The 19,005-nt window shown below is 41.0% G+C and overlaps 1 protein-coding gene across 2 annotated transcripts in view; it reads left to right on the top strand.

Moving 5' to 3' along the window:
- Positions 1-5,654, top strand: part of LOC134358989 (kinase non-catalytic C-lobe domain-containing protein 1) — a 151,231-nt gene extending 145,577 nt beyond the window's left edge. For both annotated transcript variants that reach the window (XM_063071751.1, XM_063071752.1), the window contains one exon: positions 1,864-5,654. In XM_063071751.1, the coding sequence (XP_062927821.1) occupies positions 1,864-2,095 (232 nt within the window). In that variant the 3' untranslated portion in view covers positions 2,096-5,654. The remainder of the gene's footprint in view (positions 1-1,863) is intronic.
- The last annotated feature ends 13,351 nt before the right edge of the window (positions 5,655-19,005 follow it).

Here is a 19,005-nt window from a genome sequence, read left to right as displayed (position 1 = left end):
ATTGTGATCCCATGGGTTCTTTAGAAAACAGCATCAGTAGGCCATGTAACACTGTCTTACCACATCTAAAAAGATTAAGATTTTCATGCCATATAGTTTGGCGGATCACAGCTCAAAAAAAGGTTAGAAATCACTGAATCAGATGTTTTTGCAAGAATCACGGTTACTTAGATTAAGTCTGAGGTTCAGAATGTGGGCAGTGCAAAATAATGAGCAAAATATTCTAAACATGGGAAATGTGGGCAGACCACAACTTCAGTCTTTGATGTGAAATTGTTGTGCCATTACGATGCAGTTAATACATCCATGGAGATCATAGAGCTGGCTCATAGACCAAAGCAGCAATTAATTATTTTCTGTCTCCCCTTGAATGCTGCTTCTCACTTCTCTGAGCTCCATAAACCTGATACCAGTAAAGGGAAAGTTGCTGAAGGGGAAGGATCTACCAGCATTTGGACAGGCAAGGTCTGATTAGGAGTCAACATGGCTCTTGCATGGGAGGTTATGTTTGACGAATCTCTTAGTATTTTGAAGAGGTAACCACAAGGGTAAATGAGGATAGGAAGCGGATGTTTTCTGTGTGGACTTCAGCAAAGCCTTCAACAAGGTCCTGCTTAGCAGGCTGGGCTGCAAGGTTAGGTCCCAAAGAGACCAGGGAGAGCAAGCTAGCTAGGTGGTTTCCAAATTGGCTCAGAGGTAGGAAGGAGAGGGTGGTTGAAAGTTGTTTCTCTGAATGGAGGCTAGCAATTAGTAGTATGCCACAGAGATTGATCTTGGGATCTTCATTACTTGTTATTTATGTAAAATGATTTGGATGCAAATGTACATGAATTCATCAGTAAGTTTTGGTTGACATTAAATTAGGAGCTGTTGTTGCTACTGAAAATGGTCAATGTACCTTACGGGGCATCTTGACCAAGGAGACACCAAGTGTGAGGTGATGCATTTTGGAAAGCCAAACCAGCATGTGTAGGATTTATACTATAGACGGTGGAGCACTAGGGAAGGTAATGGAACAAATCACCTAGGAAAACAAGTGCATAGTTTATTAAAACAAAGTCAGAGGTAGATAAAGGTGGTTAGAAAGACACTTGGCACAGTGACCTTCATCAGTCACAGCATTGCGTACAGAAGATGGGACATTTTGTTGCAGTTGTATAAGTCGTTGATGAGGCCACACTTGGAATACTGTGTACAGCTTTGGTCACCCTGTAATAGGAAAGATGTGGGTAAACTGTAAAGAGTACAGAGATTTACAAGGATGTTGCCAGGACTAAAGGGCCTGAACTATAATGAGAGGTTGGCCAGGCAAAGTCTTTATTCCTTGGAACATAGGAGAATGAGGAGCAACCTCGCAGAAGTATTTAAAATTATGAGAAGCATGCATATGGTGGATGGTAGCAATCATTTCGCTACATTAGAAAAGTCAAAAACTAGAGGCATGGTTTAGATTGAGTAAGGAAAACCTAAAAAAGACCTGAGGGAAAACTTTTTTCACGTAGAGGGTGGTAAATATATGGAATAAGCTTCCAGTCGAAGTTTTTGAAGACAGATACAATAACACAATTTAAGAAGTACTTAAATAGATACATGGAGAGGTAGGGTCTAGGGGGATATGAGCCAACACTGGAAAGTGGTCAGCATGGACTGGTTGGGCAGAAGGGCCTGTATCCTTGCTTATTTGCTCTGTGACTTGAAGACTCTATAAACAATGTCACCTTGACATTGACATTTGGGCATTGTGACTTCATTAGTAATATTAAAGGTTTTATATTTTTTTTGAACCAGTGTTGCATTATTTTTCTGCAAATGGGACAAGAAATTCTGATAATTATGCACACTTTATTCTTGTATTTTTAAAAGGAAAATAGCGAAGGTGGTTAGTCAGATTCAAGCCTTTCAAGAAAAATCCTACACATTCACTCCTGACCTGGAGCTCCAAACTCATCTGAGACAGCAAATATCTCATTTCAGTGAAGCAGACATTCATGTTCTTGCTGCGGAAAATAAGAATAATTTCTACAAATCATCAACTGAAAGGCACTCACGAAAGATTCAAGACACACTACGCAAAATGAAAGCAACATTTCAGTGATGTTAGACCATCAAGGTACTTACTTGATTCGGGAGATGACTGATTGGTGTCCTTCTGAATATTACATTTACTTGTGTTATTAGTAAAATAGACTAATTTATTCTTTAAAAAAAAACAGTTGCTCCTTTTGAGAGTTCTTTTATATTTGACAAAAGTAATTGATTTGTATGAACAATTTAAAATGTCAGAGAGCTACAATATTTTTGAAGTTACTCTTTAGAATTAGTGGGAAACAATTGACACCAAACAAGTTAAATCCAACAAATACTTTCCTGATGTCAATTCCCTGGGACTCAATTTTTCATTTAATACACTTACCTTACATAATCCAGGTAACTTCACTGATTTTAGAATTAATGTAGGAATCTAACATTAATTTTTCTGTCACCAACTGAAGCTATTTAGTTATACTCAAATGAGTTCAAAATGCATGTTTTCCCTGTGACTGCATGGGTTTAGTTTACCACAACCAATCTGGCTTCTGCAAATTGCCCAGATTTGGGGGATCAAAAGAAAATCATGGGGCATTTGATGGATGTGTGAGAGAGAAAAGACTGCAGGGAAATAATATGGATGAGAAAGTTGGCATAGATTCGATGTGCCAAATGCCCTCCTATGTTATAAGAAAATATGTAAAAACAAGGTTGTAATTTGTTTACTACATACTTTGTGAATTAGGTGATGTATATTTTGGATGTTTTGAATTTGAGCCTAAAATTTCACAATTTATTTACTACAAAATCATGAAACGTTGCAATCAACATAATTTGACGGTATAATACTTGAAAATATTTCATAAAACATTCTGTGCTGTCTTTGCCGAATAGTAAAGAAACCTGTATGCTTCTCGACACTCTTTAGAGCTCCCTGCTGAGAGATTGGAAAGCAAAACAGTCATAAAGTCTCCACACATGGTACGAAACTGCACTTCTAAATAAAATCACTGAACAGTCAAAGCATCCAATTGTCATGGCACCATTTTTGGAAAGGCGCATGAACATGGAGTGTGATATTGGACAATTTAAAGTGGATTAACACAAAGCAAAAAGAAAGAAAATAGACAAAGATGGAGGTTGGGTCAGGCAGAATACTGAAGTCTTTTTGTGTGTCCCTGATTTGCCTTTCCATTAATGGGCATGTAGCCCATTTTCATAAAGCTTGCCTGTACACCTTCACCACTAGCTACAACTTTGAGATTCCTGGATTTGGATGAGATACCTGAAAGAGAAAAGGTACTATAAGCACAAGAAATAAGTGAGGGGTCTGGGAAGATAAATACAAATTTGGTTTGAGAGTGAATGTCCCATGCATTCCACTTGTTGGATAAACTTGGGCCTGTATATGGCAACATATCGCAGGCAACAAGAGCTCAAACTGAGTGGGTGTTTCATGAAGTACTGGATGCCAGAAGGGTGAGTAGGAGGTATGACTGGCTCTCTGCTACCCTCTCTCCTACTCCTCATTATTGATGTGGACTGTGGAAGCCCTGAGTGAGGAGCGTGAACTTCCAACATTGGGTGTGAGAAATTGACTACCATCTGAGGCCAGGGACAGATGTACCCTGTGCTTGGTGTTGTGCCCATTTTGATTTTGTGAGAGCTGACATTAATCGTTTGCCAGCATCCTTGGCATATTCTTGTCAGTAGACCAACCGCAACAACCCTCATCCTGCATCCTCTCAGCTCCCTTTGTAAACCAAGGGCCTGAGGAATAAAAGTGTCAGAGAAAAGAACACAAAATCATTCTGACCGGTTCTCCCTCAAGCAATATTTGTACTCTGTCTTCAACCTTCAATTGCCAAGTTAATCATCAACTCCCTCTGTACTTAATGCAAAATATTTATTGACACCAGTCAACAGTATTTTAAAATGTATGTTGTAGAGTAGACTAAAGCAAATTTTACTCAGAGAGATTATGTAGTGTAGAGGGCACATAAACTACAGCAGCTTCTTCCAATAAAAACAGATTGATTTCTACAGGAAAAGAAGTGCAATTTACTGGACAATGCACAAGAGACTGAAATATCTGGGGCAGATGCTGGAATTTGGAGCAACAAATAATCTGTTAGAGGGACTTGGCAGGTCAAGCAGCATCTATAGCGGGAAAGGAATTGTCTGTGTTGTGGGTCAAATCCCTGCAGGATAGTTGCATTTAATTTATATGTATAAAATCAATGCCTGTAACAAAAAACACTGACATCATCTTAATAAAATTGTCTGTCCTGATGAAGGGTCTCAACCAAAAACATTGCCTATTTACTCTTTTCCATGGATGCTGCCTGACCTTCTGAGTTCTTTCAGCATTTTGTGTGTGTTGCTTGGATTTTCAGCATCCACAGATCTTCTCATCTTTGTGCCTCCCCGCTATGCCCAGTTACAGGGCAGTCATTAAGTGCAGCACAATAGATAATGAAACACTGCTGTGTTACAGTATTTGTCTGTAAAATATCATCAAAAGTCTAACTCAGCATAAAGATTAGTGAAGCCATGGAGGACTGTGTAGGCTGAAGATCTTTTCCCTGTTGAAGAGTTAATGGATCCAGAAGAATAAATGAAAAGATAACTGGTGACATAATGTGGCAGTAACACAAACAGTACTGTTAGTATATTTGAATTGATTTTATTGCACTTTACAAGCAAGGTAATTCTTTAGATATTCATTGGCTTATTTCAATTGTTAATGCTGTTTTTTGTAAAAAAAAAGGTAGCATTAATGGTATTGCAGAGAGCAGTAATATGTATATCAGTGTTTAGAAATTACTTTTATTTCAACATAAAATGGTACATATTTTAACAAATTTGTAGCTTTCAGCTGTTGGAACTACCTGAAAGAATTACTTGAATATATGAAGGCAATTTTATCTCTCTTAATCAGCATGATTGGAATAGAGAAGTGAAAATGCCAGACTCTGAAATCTAGCTCAAATATACAAATGTAAATTAAGGTTAAGTGGCATACATGCAAAGTCAACAGAATTTTAATGATTTCCTGAGTAGGCTATCAGTCACAGCTGACCAGCCAGGTGAACCAAACAAGAAATAAGTCTGATAATATAGGCAACTTATGGAAGTCCATTTCCAGGTTCCACTAGGAAGCCCAGGACTTGTTCTCTTGGATGCTCTTTTCTACATCTCTCCCATTGCACACCCCAGAACTGCCATGGTAATTTCTGAGCAGTGATGCCCACTGGCTTGCACCCTTCTAAAACTGTGGGTAACCCTTGCACCCCTTCATTTATTGGCTGGTTATTAAGGAGCCACTTGCAGATGGGATTCAGTAGAAACCCAACAGCTAAACTTGGCTACCCTCCAATATATTCATTCAGTATAGTCATCTGTTTCCCACCCTCAGATCAGATCCGTCCATTTATTCTACAAGTATATGCATGAGCTAATAAGCAGAATAGGTATCACAAGGCTTTACTGCTCTGACAGTGCAGTCTCTGCAGTTATCAGTCACACATTGTGTTTGAACGATGTATATCACTGAAATGCATGCATTATAAATTAACATTGTTCTGAAATAAAGGTTAATCGCCTGTATTTGGCATTGTTTTAAATGTTTGGGAATAAATATGAAATAAAGTATATTAACTCAATTTGTTATCAGTGAGAACAACTATATACTTTGTGTGAATGAAATGTTTTAAAATAGGGTGATATGCTGAACTGTCATACAACAAACACGGTAGAACCCCTAGAATTGGGAAGTATTGCCTACAGAATGGGATCTCTGCTTCTGGGTGTACTTTGAGGTAAAACATTCAAAGATAATCCTAGGATCTGTGAGCTTCTAAGGGAGTGATTGTTAACACTTAGACTCTCCTTTAGTGCTGAAAGGTTGTCTTTGCTTCAGTGCGATGATACAATTTTTTCTTCTTGCTACGTTTAATCTTGAGAAAACAAACTTTGATGTTGATGTTTGTTCGATTAAAAGTAACGGGGAATTTGTATGTGGTAAGTAAACCATGGTCAGGAGCAGCACCACTGGATAGACCTGATCTCTATGGCCCTTCCTGTTGTCATTCGGCATTTATTCTGTCCAGCTGATGGAGCAGATGTGGTTGAAATTCACCATCAAGCTGTTGCAGTCACCTGAGCCATTTTCCATTTCATTTAGAATACAGAAGTGAATTTTGTCTGCAGAAATATGAAGTAAAAATCTTCAAGGACAATGGGGGGTGATGATGATGGGATGGCTCTCATACTAATGACTGTGTGAGTGGCTGTCTCATGGTGTGCATAGATCCTGGGTATGCAAACATCAAGTTCACTTTAGTGTGGTTCTCTCTGTCCTCAGTGCTGTGTAGGAATGTTCCATTGCCATGGGACTTTCAATTCAGTTGGATCATGTCATAACAAATGTCATTCATGGAAAAATCTGTATGGAAGAACTCTTCTGATCATAACTGATGAAACATTGTCTGCCTGGAATGTCCTCATAGGCTGGGGGAAAAGGTGACAGTGGATCTTCTTCGATGGCTCCCCATGCAAGTGAAAGTAAACTTATTGACAAAGTACGTAACACTGTATATGTCACCATATACTACAATGTGATTCATTTTCTTGCAGGAATTGACATGAAAATAAAGAAATACAATAGAATTTGTGAAAAACTATACATAAATAAACCAATCTGCAAAAGGAGACAGACTTTGCAAATAAAAATAATGTTTATATATGAAATGCTGGCCTGTGGTGCAGTGGTATCTGCACCAGGCTTCAAGGCAAATAGTCCCGGTTTAAATTTGGCCAGCTCCTGGCATGCTTTCCATCTGAGTTGGGTTGAGCATCAAGCTAGCACGTCGGCCTTGTGAAAAACAGACAAATGCTAAAGAAACAGCAAGATTACCACCCAATGCGCCACAAGGCGCAGAGAGGAAAAACAACAATATATAAAATACAGAGAACATGCAGTACTCCGCTCATAACTAATTTAGGCCATCAGAGTTATTGAGCAGAATATTTCATCACCTGAACTTTAAAACAAGCACAATGATCTTGCGTGGGTGGTGAGAATGGCCCTCGTTGTCAGGTCCTTCATGTACAGCTAAAGTCTGAGCATCACCGCACACCACCTCCAAAGTGGCTTTAGTAAAATTAAGATCAGCATTTCCTTCTGGAATGTGCATTTGCCAATAAGATCTGGAAAGATATGTAATGATTTTACTGAGGTTGCATTGCACAGCTCTCGATGTTCCGCAGGCTACTCTCAGGAACTCATGCTGAGACGAGTGCTAACTGTTGCTGAAAGATCAGTTTTGAGTCTGTCTGAAATTTGTCTTTCAACACAAAGCGCTGTCCACAGTTTACTGTTGCAAAATGAAAACTTCCAAGATCCAGGTACATCCAGGAGAGCACACTAAAGCTTGGTGCAGCCTGTGCAGAGACTCATTGGAGAAGGGACACACAGGTACACGAGAAAACAGGAGCAAGTGTAGGCCAGCAGATTGCTTAGCCAGCTGGCCAGTTAATATGTTTATGTCTGATCTCAATTTGTCTACACAAGTTTCTCAGTTCCTCAATCTTTCTAACATTTATCTCTCATCATATTTAAGGTATCTAATAATTTGGCCTTCATATGCTCAGGGACAAATAATACCAGAGATTAACTACCCTGTAGGAAAGGAAACATCTGTGCACACAGTTTTAAATGACTGGTTCCTAATTTTGAAACGATATTCCCTTGTTCATCACTCTTCTAGTAGTGAAACATCTCAGCATTTTGTGAACATGCAATGTTGTCTACTTGGACTATAGTATTTGACAAGGTCCCTCAGGGTGTGCTGGAGCTGAAGATTAAGTCACATGGGATCCACATTGAGTTTGTAAATTGGATACAAATTTGGCTTGGTCATAAGAAGACAGAGGGTAGTGGTGGACGAGTGTTTCTCTGATTGGAGATCTGTGAACTAGGACCTCTGTTTATGTACAGTTCAGGAAATATCTGATCTTGTTGAAAATGTAAGTGGTCTTTGTAGTTAATACAGAAATTGGTGAAGTTGTGGATAGTGAGGGTGTCAAAGAATACAGTCAGACATAGAGTTAGAAATTTGGCCAGAGAAATGGCAAATAGAACTTAATCCAGATAAATATGAAGCAACATTTTTTGGGAAGTCAAATGCCAGAGGGAAGTATGCAGTAAATAGCAATGATGAGTAGAGAGATATTTGTGTGCAAGTCCATAGTTTCCTAAAAGTTGTAACACAAATATATCATATAGTGAAGAAAGCATATGGCAAGCATGCCTTCATTGATTGGGGCATTGAGTATCAAAGTTGGGAAGACATGCTGTGGCTATATAAAACTTTTGTTTAGGCCACTTCTAGGGAGTTGTGTGCAATTCAGTAAATATCTGAAGGCTTTGTGGAGGATGCAGAAGAGTCTCACCAGGACTTGGCCTGGATTAGGGTGTACCAGTTTTCCAAGGAGAGATTAGATTATTTTGTCTGTAGCATCAGAGGCTGAGAAAAGTATATAAAATTATTAGAGGCATAGAAAGGGTAGATAGAGTTTTTCTCAGGGTGGAAATATCAAATATTAGAGGGCATAAATTGAAGGTGGGAGGAAAAAATTTCAAAGGGGATTTGTGAGGCAATTTTATTTTACACAGAGAGGGAGATGCCTATAATATGCTGTCAAAGCAGGTGGTAGAAGTAGAAATGATAGTAATGTTTAAGAGGCATTTTAACAGACACATGAATAGGCAGGGAATTGAGATGCAGACCAGGAGAAGGCAGATGGATTCTTTAGCTTGGCACCAGGGTTGGCGCAGACATGGTGGGCCTGTTGATGTGCTGTACAGATCTGTACCCTTAATATCTACCCCATCAAGACCCTTAATATCTTATACAAGGTCATCCTACATTCTTCTGAACTCCAAAAGATAAAGACCCTAATCATCTAGCTTCCCTCACTCAATAGGATGACCCTTTCATCCAGGCATCTCTTTGGACTGCCTCTAGTGCTTCCATGTCCTTTTTGTAGGTGCTTAGTGCTTAGTTTTCCAGCACTGGCCTCACAACTCTAACCACTACCTCAGTATAGCAATACTGTACTATTATGCCTTTTTCACAATTGGCTTTTCTTTTGCTATAATTTATGTTCTTTCTCGTAAAACCTGTGTGTAATTTGTTTTTGTTATGTATGTTTTGTATCTGATGCTCTGTGCCTTTGATGTTGCTGTCTACTTCCCCACTCAAGTATAATTTACCATATTGTGTCCTGCACCTTCCTCCCACCCTTTTATTGTAGTATTTTACCCCTTCCTTTCCTGTCCTGACAAATGCATTCGGTCCAAAACAACTGTTCATTTCCCTCCAAAGATGCTGCCTGACTTGCTGAGTTCCTCCAGCATTTTGTATCCATGGGTAAGAGTATCCATGGGCATAAGGAATGGAAGAGGTTACAGGGAAATAAATGGGAGCATGGGATTAATGGGATTGCTCTGAGAACCAATATAGAACAGATACTCTGAATGGCTTCATTCTATGTTGCAAAAAAGCATAAGAAAATAGATATCATGCTGATCCAATGTAATATTCAAGCAAGTGTGATGATATTGCCTAAGGTGACATTTGAATGCATATTTTGCAAGTAAAATATATTTTTGAAAAGAAAATTAATTGCTTCCATTTGTCAACAGTTTCATAATCGTATTTTTTTCAGTTTACACAAGTCTAATTATAGGGGTCTTAAATCATCTTAGGCATAGCTGTTCCAACCAAACGTACACAACAGGAGGAGCAGTCCATTGATGATTGCATCTAATTCCTGTTGATTCAATTACTGTCTCTCGAAGTTTCACACCTATTCGCAATGATTATATTTTTCTCTCTGCTGGTTTCTCGGGCTTGAGGACAGACTCTCAAAACTCCAGCGGTGCTCGTGGAGACTTCTTCAAAGGCAGCGTTAACAGCTGACAGAACTGGCAGTCGATCAAGGCTGTGAGATCTCTGAGTCATGCCCTATTTACGATAAAGCTTTACATAACATTAGTTAATACAATGCAGCGCTAAATGGTGTAATCTTCAAAGGCTTAAACTCCATTTGTAACTTTTGCTAGATGTTAGTCAACTGTACAGACTGGCGGTGGATTAGTGCACGGCAATCAACGCTGTTGTCTTGGAGAGAGTGAGATCTGCAAACCGCAAGGCTTTTCAGAACTGGTCGAGAGTTTACGTTGAATGTAGTGATTTAGAACATTGTAACGCTGCATTCCTAATTTCGGGACCGTTTCCCACACTGAAATTCAGAAGGAAGGCTGGTTTCTTGTGGAGTGATTTGATATGTTCTTCAGAATTTTTAAAAAGTGTGTATTCATATTACTGAGAGAGTTATAAAGAGATTAACCGTTATTTTAATTTTTATTACAATTTATTTCTATCAGTCTTATTATCTGAACCTGTTTGTTCAGATTCAATTGGCAAAGCACCGATTATTTTAAGGGTTTTTTTTCTGCCCTGGTTTTCAGAGATGTAAATGCACTTTTTTTGGAATTGGTAGTGCTGAAGTAGATTAACACCCTCATTATGAGCAATTGCATTACTGCAGGGTCGGTAATGTGCTGCAGCGGGAACAGTGATCGCAAGACTTGTGGCGCCGTGTTCCTGTAGCGAGCTGTAATATGTTAAAACCTCCGCACCGTCACCTTCGAAATAGCAGCCAATTGCAGCATCCTGTTTACAGAGCAGGGAGAGAAAGGGAGGATGGCAGTAAGGGGTGGCTTTATTAAATTACATATATTAAAAAAACATAAGACATCGGAACGGGATTGAGCCATTCGGCGCATCAAATCTGCTCCGCCATTCCATCATGGCTGATTTATTAACCCACTCAACCCATTCTACTGCCTTCTCCCCGTAACCTTTGACAGCCTTACTAATTAATAACCTTTCAACCTCCCTTTTAAATACACCCACTCACTTGGCTTCCAAAGCCATCTGTGGCATTGAATTCCACAGGTTCATCATCCTCAGGCTAAAGAAATTCCTCCTGGTCTCTATTCTACATAGGCAGCCCTCTATTCTAAGGTTGTGCCCTCTGGTCCTACACTCCCGCACTATACTAAAAAACATCTTCTCTACATTCACTCTATCTAGGCCTTTCAATATTCAATAGATTTCAGTGAGATTTATCAACAGAATTTCCCCTTCAGAAAATCATGCTGATATTGGCCAATTTTATCCTGTGCCTCCAAGTACTCCGAATCCTCATCATTCTCTTTAGCTTTTGTGCTGTCTTTGACTTCCAATGTCCGCCATAGTTGCCTCATCCTCCTATCAGAATACTTGGTCATCTTTGGGGTGTATCTTTCATGCACCTTCCCAATTGCCCCCAGAAACACCAGTCATTGCTGCTCCATTGTTTCCCTGCAGTGTCCCCTTCCAATCAACTTTGGCCAGCTCCTCTTTCATGCCTCTGTAATTCCCTTTCCTCCACTGGAATACTGATACATCTGATTTTAGCTTCTTCTCAAACTGCAAGGTGAATTCTATGATACTACGATCACTGTCTCCTAAGGGTTCCTTTATCCTAAGCTCTCTAAGCAAATATGGTTCATTACATAAAACCCAATCAGAATAGCTGATTTCCTAGTGGACACAGCCACAATATGTGGGAAGATTGGAAAAATCAAAAGGGAATTTGTAGAATGCCTATGAGATTTTTTTTAGCATCGTTGTCGTGGCTATCCCTCAATGTCGAGGATGACGGTCTTCATTCTGTTGATCTACTTATGGGACTCATAAGCCACTTGAGAGCCCATAAGTAGATCAACAGAATGAAGACCATCATCTTCGACCTCGAGGGACAGCCACGACGACGACTCTAAAAAAAATCTTGTTGGCATTCTGCAAATTCCCTTTTGAGTTTTTTCAATCCTCCCACATATTGCGATCCCCCATGATCATCACAACATTGCCCTTTTTACATGCCTTTTCTATTTCTCATTGTAAGTTGTAGCCCACATCCTTGCTACTGTCCGGAAGCCTGTATATAACACCCATCAGGATCTTTTTACCCTTGCAGTTTCTTAACTCTATACACAAGGATTCTACATCTTCCAATCCGCTGTCACCTCTTTCTAAGCATTTGACTTTATTTTTTACCAACAGAGCCACCCCACCTCCTCTGCCTACATACCAATCCTCAAGATACAATGTGTATCCTTGGGTGTTAAGCTCCAAACTATGATCTTCCTTCAGCCATGACTCAGAGATGCCACAACATCATACCTACCAATCTCTAATTCTCTGCAAGATCAACATATTCCATATGTTGTGTGCACTCAAATATAAAACTTTCAGTCCAGTACTCATCCCCATTTTTGATTTTGCCCTCCTATTACACTTCAACTCATCCCACTGACTGCAATTCTGCCCTATCGTCTGCCTGTCCTTCCTCGCAGTCTCACTAAATACTGCGTCCAGTTGAATCCCTACTGCCCCAGCCTCAACCCTATCACTCAGGTTCCCATCCCCTGCCAAATTAGTTTAATCCCTCCTCAACAGCTCCAGCAAACATGCCCAAAAGGATAATAGTCCCCCTCAGGTGCAGGTGTTACATCCTTTTTGTACAGGTCATACCTTCTCCAGAAGAGATCCCAATGATCCAGAAAAATTAAACCCTACCCCTGCACCAATTCTTCAGCCATGCATTCATTAGCCAGGTCATCCTATTCTTACCCTCACTGGTATGTGGCACAGGCAGCAATCCAGAGGTTACTACCCTGGACATCCTGCTTTGCAACTTTCTGTCTAACTCCCCATATTCTCTCTTCAGGACCACTTCCCTTTTCCTACCTGTGTTGTTGATACCCATACACCTGTATACCACAACTTCCGATGGTTCACCCTTCCCCTTTAGAAGGCAACATACCATTCAGGTGTCTATCTCACGTTCACAGAATTTGCTTTCTGCTTCTCTAATTATGGAATGCCCTCTCACTACTGCCCTATTCTTCTCCCCCCATTCCTTCTGAGCCACAGAGCCAGACCCAGTGGAAGAGACCCAGTTGCTGGAGCCCCTGGTAGGTTGCCCTGCTTCAACAGTATCCAAAGCAGTATATTTATTATTGAGGTGAATGACCACAGAGATACGCTGCACTGGCTGCCTATTCCTTTTCCCTCTCCTGACAGTCACCCAGGTACCTGCCTCCTGCAATTCAGGGTGACTACCTCACTGTAACTCCAATCTACCACCTCCTTATTTTCCTATTTGAGCCAGAAGTCATCAAGCTACAGCTCCAGTTCTTTAACATGGTCTCTAAGGAGCTGCAGCTCAATGCACTTTGTACAAATGTAGTTATCAATGAGACTGGAGGTCTCCCAGAGTTCCCAAATCTCACACAAAAAGCACATCACTACTGCTGGACACATTCTCAGTGTACTTTCTAGATAGTAACACACATAAAACCTTATTAGCAACTTACTTAGAACCTCTGTCTGTGTTTGCCCAAGCCTGTTGAGCCAAAGCCAGATCAGTCTAACATTGCCCCACCCTAACCACAGTAGCTCAGCTTACACCTCCTTCTTTATTGGTTCTGTGCTGATTGCAGCGTGCTGAGAAAGAGCCTAAAAGCACCTGAGCCCTTTTTAAACCTTGCACTGTGTCACTAACGAACGACGTCTTGCACTGACGGCAGCTCACCAAAAAACAGCCGAGAAGCATCTGAGCTCTTTCTAAACCTTGCGCTGTCAGTGGCAAATGACCGCTTGTTCTGATTGCAGCCTGCCAAAAAAAGAGTTGAAAAGCATCCGAGCTCTTCTCAAACCTCAGGCTGCATAACCAACGAACAACCTCTCATGTTGATTGCAGCCCATCGAGAAAGAAAACATGAATGCTAACATTGCATTTGCCTTCCTTACCATTGACTCAACCTGAAAGTTAAGCTTTAGGGAATCCTGCACAAGGACTCTCAAGTCCCTTTGCACCTCTGATTTCTGAATTCACTCCCCATTTAGAAAATAGACTGTATCTTTATTCCTTCTATCAAAGTGCATGACCATATGCTTCTCTCCACTGTATTCCATCTGTCCAAATCCTTCTGCAGACTAACTGCTTCCTCAACACCACCTGCCCTTTTACTATCGTCATATCATCCACAGACTTAGCCACAAAGCCATCAATTCTGTCATCCAGATCATTAACATATAGTGTGGAAACATGGAATATTAATGATGGGATCAAACATAGGAGAACAGATAACAAAAGGTTCATTTAAATTTATTTCCGTTTGTCTTGATGAGAACTTTTGATGTTACACCATCGGCTGGACTAATCATTATTGTTCGATTTTGATGAAATACCAAACCCAAGAGTTGAAATACACTCAGCGGCCACTTCATTAGGTACATCTGTGCATTAATGCATATATTAAATCATCCAATCATGTGGCAGCAATTCAGTGCATTAAAGCATGCAGACATGGTCAAGAGGCTCAGTTGTTGTTCAGACCAAGTATTAGAATGGGGAAGAAATGTGATCCAATTGACTGACCATGGAATGATTGTAGGTGCCAGGTGGGGTGGTTTGATTATCTCAGAAATTGCTGATCTCCTGGGATTTTCACACATAACAGTCTCTAGAACTTACAGAGAATGGTGCAAAAAAACAATATATCCAGTGACCCACAGTTCTGAGCGTAAAAATGCCTTGTTAATGAGAGAGATCAGAGAAGAATGGTCAGACTGGTTCAAGCTGACAGGAAGGCGACAGTAACTCAAATAATCATATATTACAACAGTGGTGGGCAGAAGAACATCCTTGAATGCATAACACATCAAACCTCAAAGTGGATGGGCTACAGAGATAGAAGACTGCGGACATACACTCAGAAGCTACTTTATTAGGTACAGGAATCACATAATAAAATGGCCACTGAGTGTAAACGTATGTAAGGCAGTAGTAAAAGAATTGTCTGGTCGACAAATTAAGTTTCAAAAATAGTTTCCATGACAACTAATGGTGCACCCAGCTTGATTGGCAAAGAGGCAGGATTTGTTAATTGCTACTCCGGATCCAATGCAACACAAAAAACACACAAAATAAACAACAATAATAATTTTAAAACACAATAAATAAAAATATATAAGATAGCTTATATATATTGATTGTATGACCATAAAGTGACACTGGGCTGTATATAAGGTGCCTGCCAGGAAAAAAATATGAGTACTGGTGGAGTTAGTGGATAGAGGTGTTGATCAACCTTACTGCTTGGGGAAAGTAACTGTTTTTGAGTCTGGTAGTCCTATCGTGCATTCTACAGAGCCTCTTCCCTGAGAAGAGTGGGGCAAACGGTCCATGAACAGGGTGGCGATATCCTTCATGATGCTTCTGCCCCTTTTCCAGCACCATTCTGTAAATATGTCTTTTTGATGGTGTGTAGGCTCGTGCTGGTAATGCACTGGGCAGTTTTGACTATCCATTGTAAAGTCTCCTGGTCTACTACAGTGGAGTTTCCATGCCAAGCAGAGGTGCAGCTTGTCAGGATGCTTGGTCAGCTGAGACTTGGTGAGTTTTCCTGACTGTGTGGAGTGTGTTCTGGGACCATGAGAGGCTGTGTGTGATGTGCACAAACGCTGTGTGCAAAAGCTAGCCTTAAGGAACTTGGCGTGATGAAAGTTGTAACCAAGGCAATTAAATTTTATTTCATTGACGTGTTTTGAAAAAAAAAGCCAATTTCAGAATTTACTAAGTAAGGTGAATTCAGTGTATACAAGACTACTTATGTACAACTGTCATGGTCCGGACCGTGAAGTCCACATTCCAGTTCACGGTCCAGTCCATCGATCCGTATTCCAGGTTTTCTGGTTTTCCCTTGTTCTGTTGTGTGCCTTAATTGAGGCACATGATTCTGATTTTGGTTTGGTCTGGCTACATAAATAACTCCTGGGTTCAGTTTCATTTGCTGGACTGTTCCCTTCCCTTCACCTTCCTCCTGAAGCCTTGCTTGCACCTTGTCAAGTTCTACAACTGGTACAAGACCAGAGCCTTGCTGTGCCTAGATAAGGAACTGTCTTTCATTGTTTGGAACTGTCTCTGTGTCCACGCCTTTGCTAGGTAGGTCTGGCCATTTGCCGCTACCTTGAGTTGGGAACTGTCTCTGTGTCCACGCCTTTGCTAGGTAGGTCCGGCCATTTACCGCTGCCTTGTGTTGGGAACTGTCTTGTTGTGTTCAGCATTCTGTGTATGAGTCCTGGCCCTATGTCCTGTTTCCAAGGAGGGGTCCTGGCTCTGTGTTTCATGTTCTTGTCTCTGAAGACCAAGGCTCTGTGTTCTGCGTTCCTGTCTCCCAAGATTACCAAGGCTCTGTGTTCCAGTCTCCCAAGTCCAAGTCTTAGCTTCATGTCCTCGTACAGTTCTGGTCCCGTGTCCTGCCCAGGAGACCTGCGTCCTGCTGCCACGTCCTGCTGCTACGTCCAGTCCTGTTGCCTTGCCACGTCTTGTCCTTGCCTAGATCCAGAGTCCGAGCCTGGGTCAAGACCCAGGTTCTGGGTCCCTGTCCAGTCTCTGGCTTGGAGTCCTTGTCCATGTTCCTAATTCCTTGTCCAGGTCCCGCTTTCCTAGTCAGTCCTAGACCAGGCCCTGTATCCTAGCCTTGTCCAGGGCCTGTGTCATGTCCAGCGCCCTTTCTTCCACACTTCCCTTGCTTTCTTGACACACCCAGTCCCGTTCTTAGTTCTTCAGTGTCTGTGTCTTGCATTTGGGTCTGCCACCAATGCCCCTCATATGACAACAACAGTATTCATTGGCTTCATAGGAGTCCGTCTTTAAACAATTTGTTGAGTGTTTTGATGAAATTCATCTGTTTTGACAAGTGAAAAATGTTTTTGTCAAGTCATGTTGCATTATGTGGATTTGTAGATTGATGTCTTTTGCAGATTTCCCTTCACATTTAAATGACTTGAACACCAAGTTACAGGGATCTGGTGTTATGTTTGATGATACAAAAGCCTTTGAATTCAAACTGTAAGTATTTAATCGTGATGCTGAAAATGGCACTTTTTAATTATGCCCCAAACCTAAAAGAACACATGACAGATATTGAAATTCCTGAAAAGACAGGCATTCAGAGCATTCAAATGCAATTTTTGAACATCATTGGTTCAGCAATTTTCTTTAAAATTTGCTGAGGGGCGGCACGGAAGTTTAGTGATTTGCACAACGCTTTATGGTGCCAGCGGCCCGGGTTCATTTCCGTCACTGCCTGTAAGGAGTTTGTACGTTCTCCTCGTGACAACGTGGATTTCCTCCGGGTGCTCCAGTTTCCTCACACTGTCCAAAAACGTACTGGTTGGTGGGTTAATTGGTCACTGTAAATTGTCCTGTCCTATTAGGATTAAATTGTCAGACTGCTGGGCAGTATGGCTCAGAGGGATGGAATGGCCTATTTCACTCTGTATGGCAATAAATTAATAAATGTTCATCTATCTCAGAAGGTATCCGAAATAAATCTGCCCCTTGAAAGCATTCAATCAACAGTAATTGGAATACTTCAATCAACAGCAAAGATCCCTGAATGAGTGTCTGCTGTAAATGCAGGATTCACTTTCCTGAAGTTAACTGTTTGAACACGAGGGCCTAGCGTTCTGAGTCAGATTTCTGTTCTTTTTGTTACAAGATTAAACTTGTGTTTTAACATTAGTGTTTAATGTCTGTGTCATCTGCCAGAAATATGCAGCCAAATTTAGCAGTGGAGGTTTCATAACTGCCCCTTCAGATGCCCCCTCAACCTTGGTCTCTCCAAGGAAAACAAACTCTACCAATCCAGTCTCTCCTCATAGATGAAATAATCCATCATAGGCAATTTCCGCTGCACCCCAGTGCAATTGTGTCCTTCCTCCGATGATGTTTTATAAAAAGCCAAAACCTCTGCTGGAGGAACTCAGCAATCAAGCAACATATGCGTGAGAAAGAAATTGTTGACATTCTGTGCATCAAGACTTTCTCTTCAGAACCCCCATTTCCCAAAGATGCTGCTCAACCCATACCAGATTCCAGCATCGGCAAAATCTTCAGTCACTCACAAATTGTAAGATTGTACAATAATCTCACTGCTTTTAAAGAACATAAAACAGAGAAGAGTGCATCACAGGAACAGACCTTTTGGCTCACAATGTCTTTGGCTTGAAAGTTGCCAAAGTAAATGGAAGGGAAGGGTATGGAGGGCTATGATCCTGGTCAGGCTGATGCAAGTAGATGGTTTAAGTGGTTTGGCATAGACTAGATGGGCCAAAGGGTTTGTTTCTGTGCTGTACTTTTCTATGACTCTGAACTAAATCTCTTCTTTCACCACTCCTCCAGCAGCCCAACCACTCTCTGTACAAAAAAAACATTTCTGTACATTTCCTTTAAACTTTCCACCTCTCACCTTTAGTGCATGTCCTCTTATAGTTAGCACTTCTATCTTGGGAGAAAGATTCTGACAGACTGTCCCATCTATGCCTTTCATAATTTTATAAGTATCCATCAGATTTCCTCTTAGAATTTGATACTCCAGGGAAAACACACCAAGCTTGTCCAACCCCTCCTTATACTCGCATGGGTCCCAGCTATCCATGCCTTTTTGTCAGCTACATGAAACGGTCTATGTTCCAAACCTACACTGGTATAATTCCCCAACTTTCCCTATGCTACATCAATGACTACATTGGTGCTGCTTCCTGCACCCATGAAGAGCTCGTCGATTTCATCAATTTTGCCTCCAACTTCCACCCTGCCCTCAAATTTACCTGGCCCATGTCTGACACCTCCCTCCCCTTTTTCAATCTCACTGTCACTATCTCTGGAGACAGGTTATCTGCTGATGTCTGTAACAAATCCACGGACTCTCATAGTTACCTCTTCTCACCCTGTTACTTGTAAAAATGCCATCCCCTTCTCTCAGTTCCTCCATCTGTGTTGCAT

This window comes from Mobula hypostoma, chromosome 19, assembly GCF_963921235.1.
Source record: "Mobula hypostoma chromosome 19, sMobHyp1.1, whole genome shotgun sequence".
NCBI lineage: Eukaryota > Metazoa > Chordata > Chondrichthyes > Myliobatiformes > Myliobatidae > Mobula > Mobula hypostoma.
The sequence above is the reverse complement of the archived record's forward strand: the minus strand, read 5'-3'. Positions and strand labels throughout refer to the sequence as shown.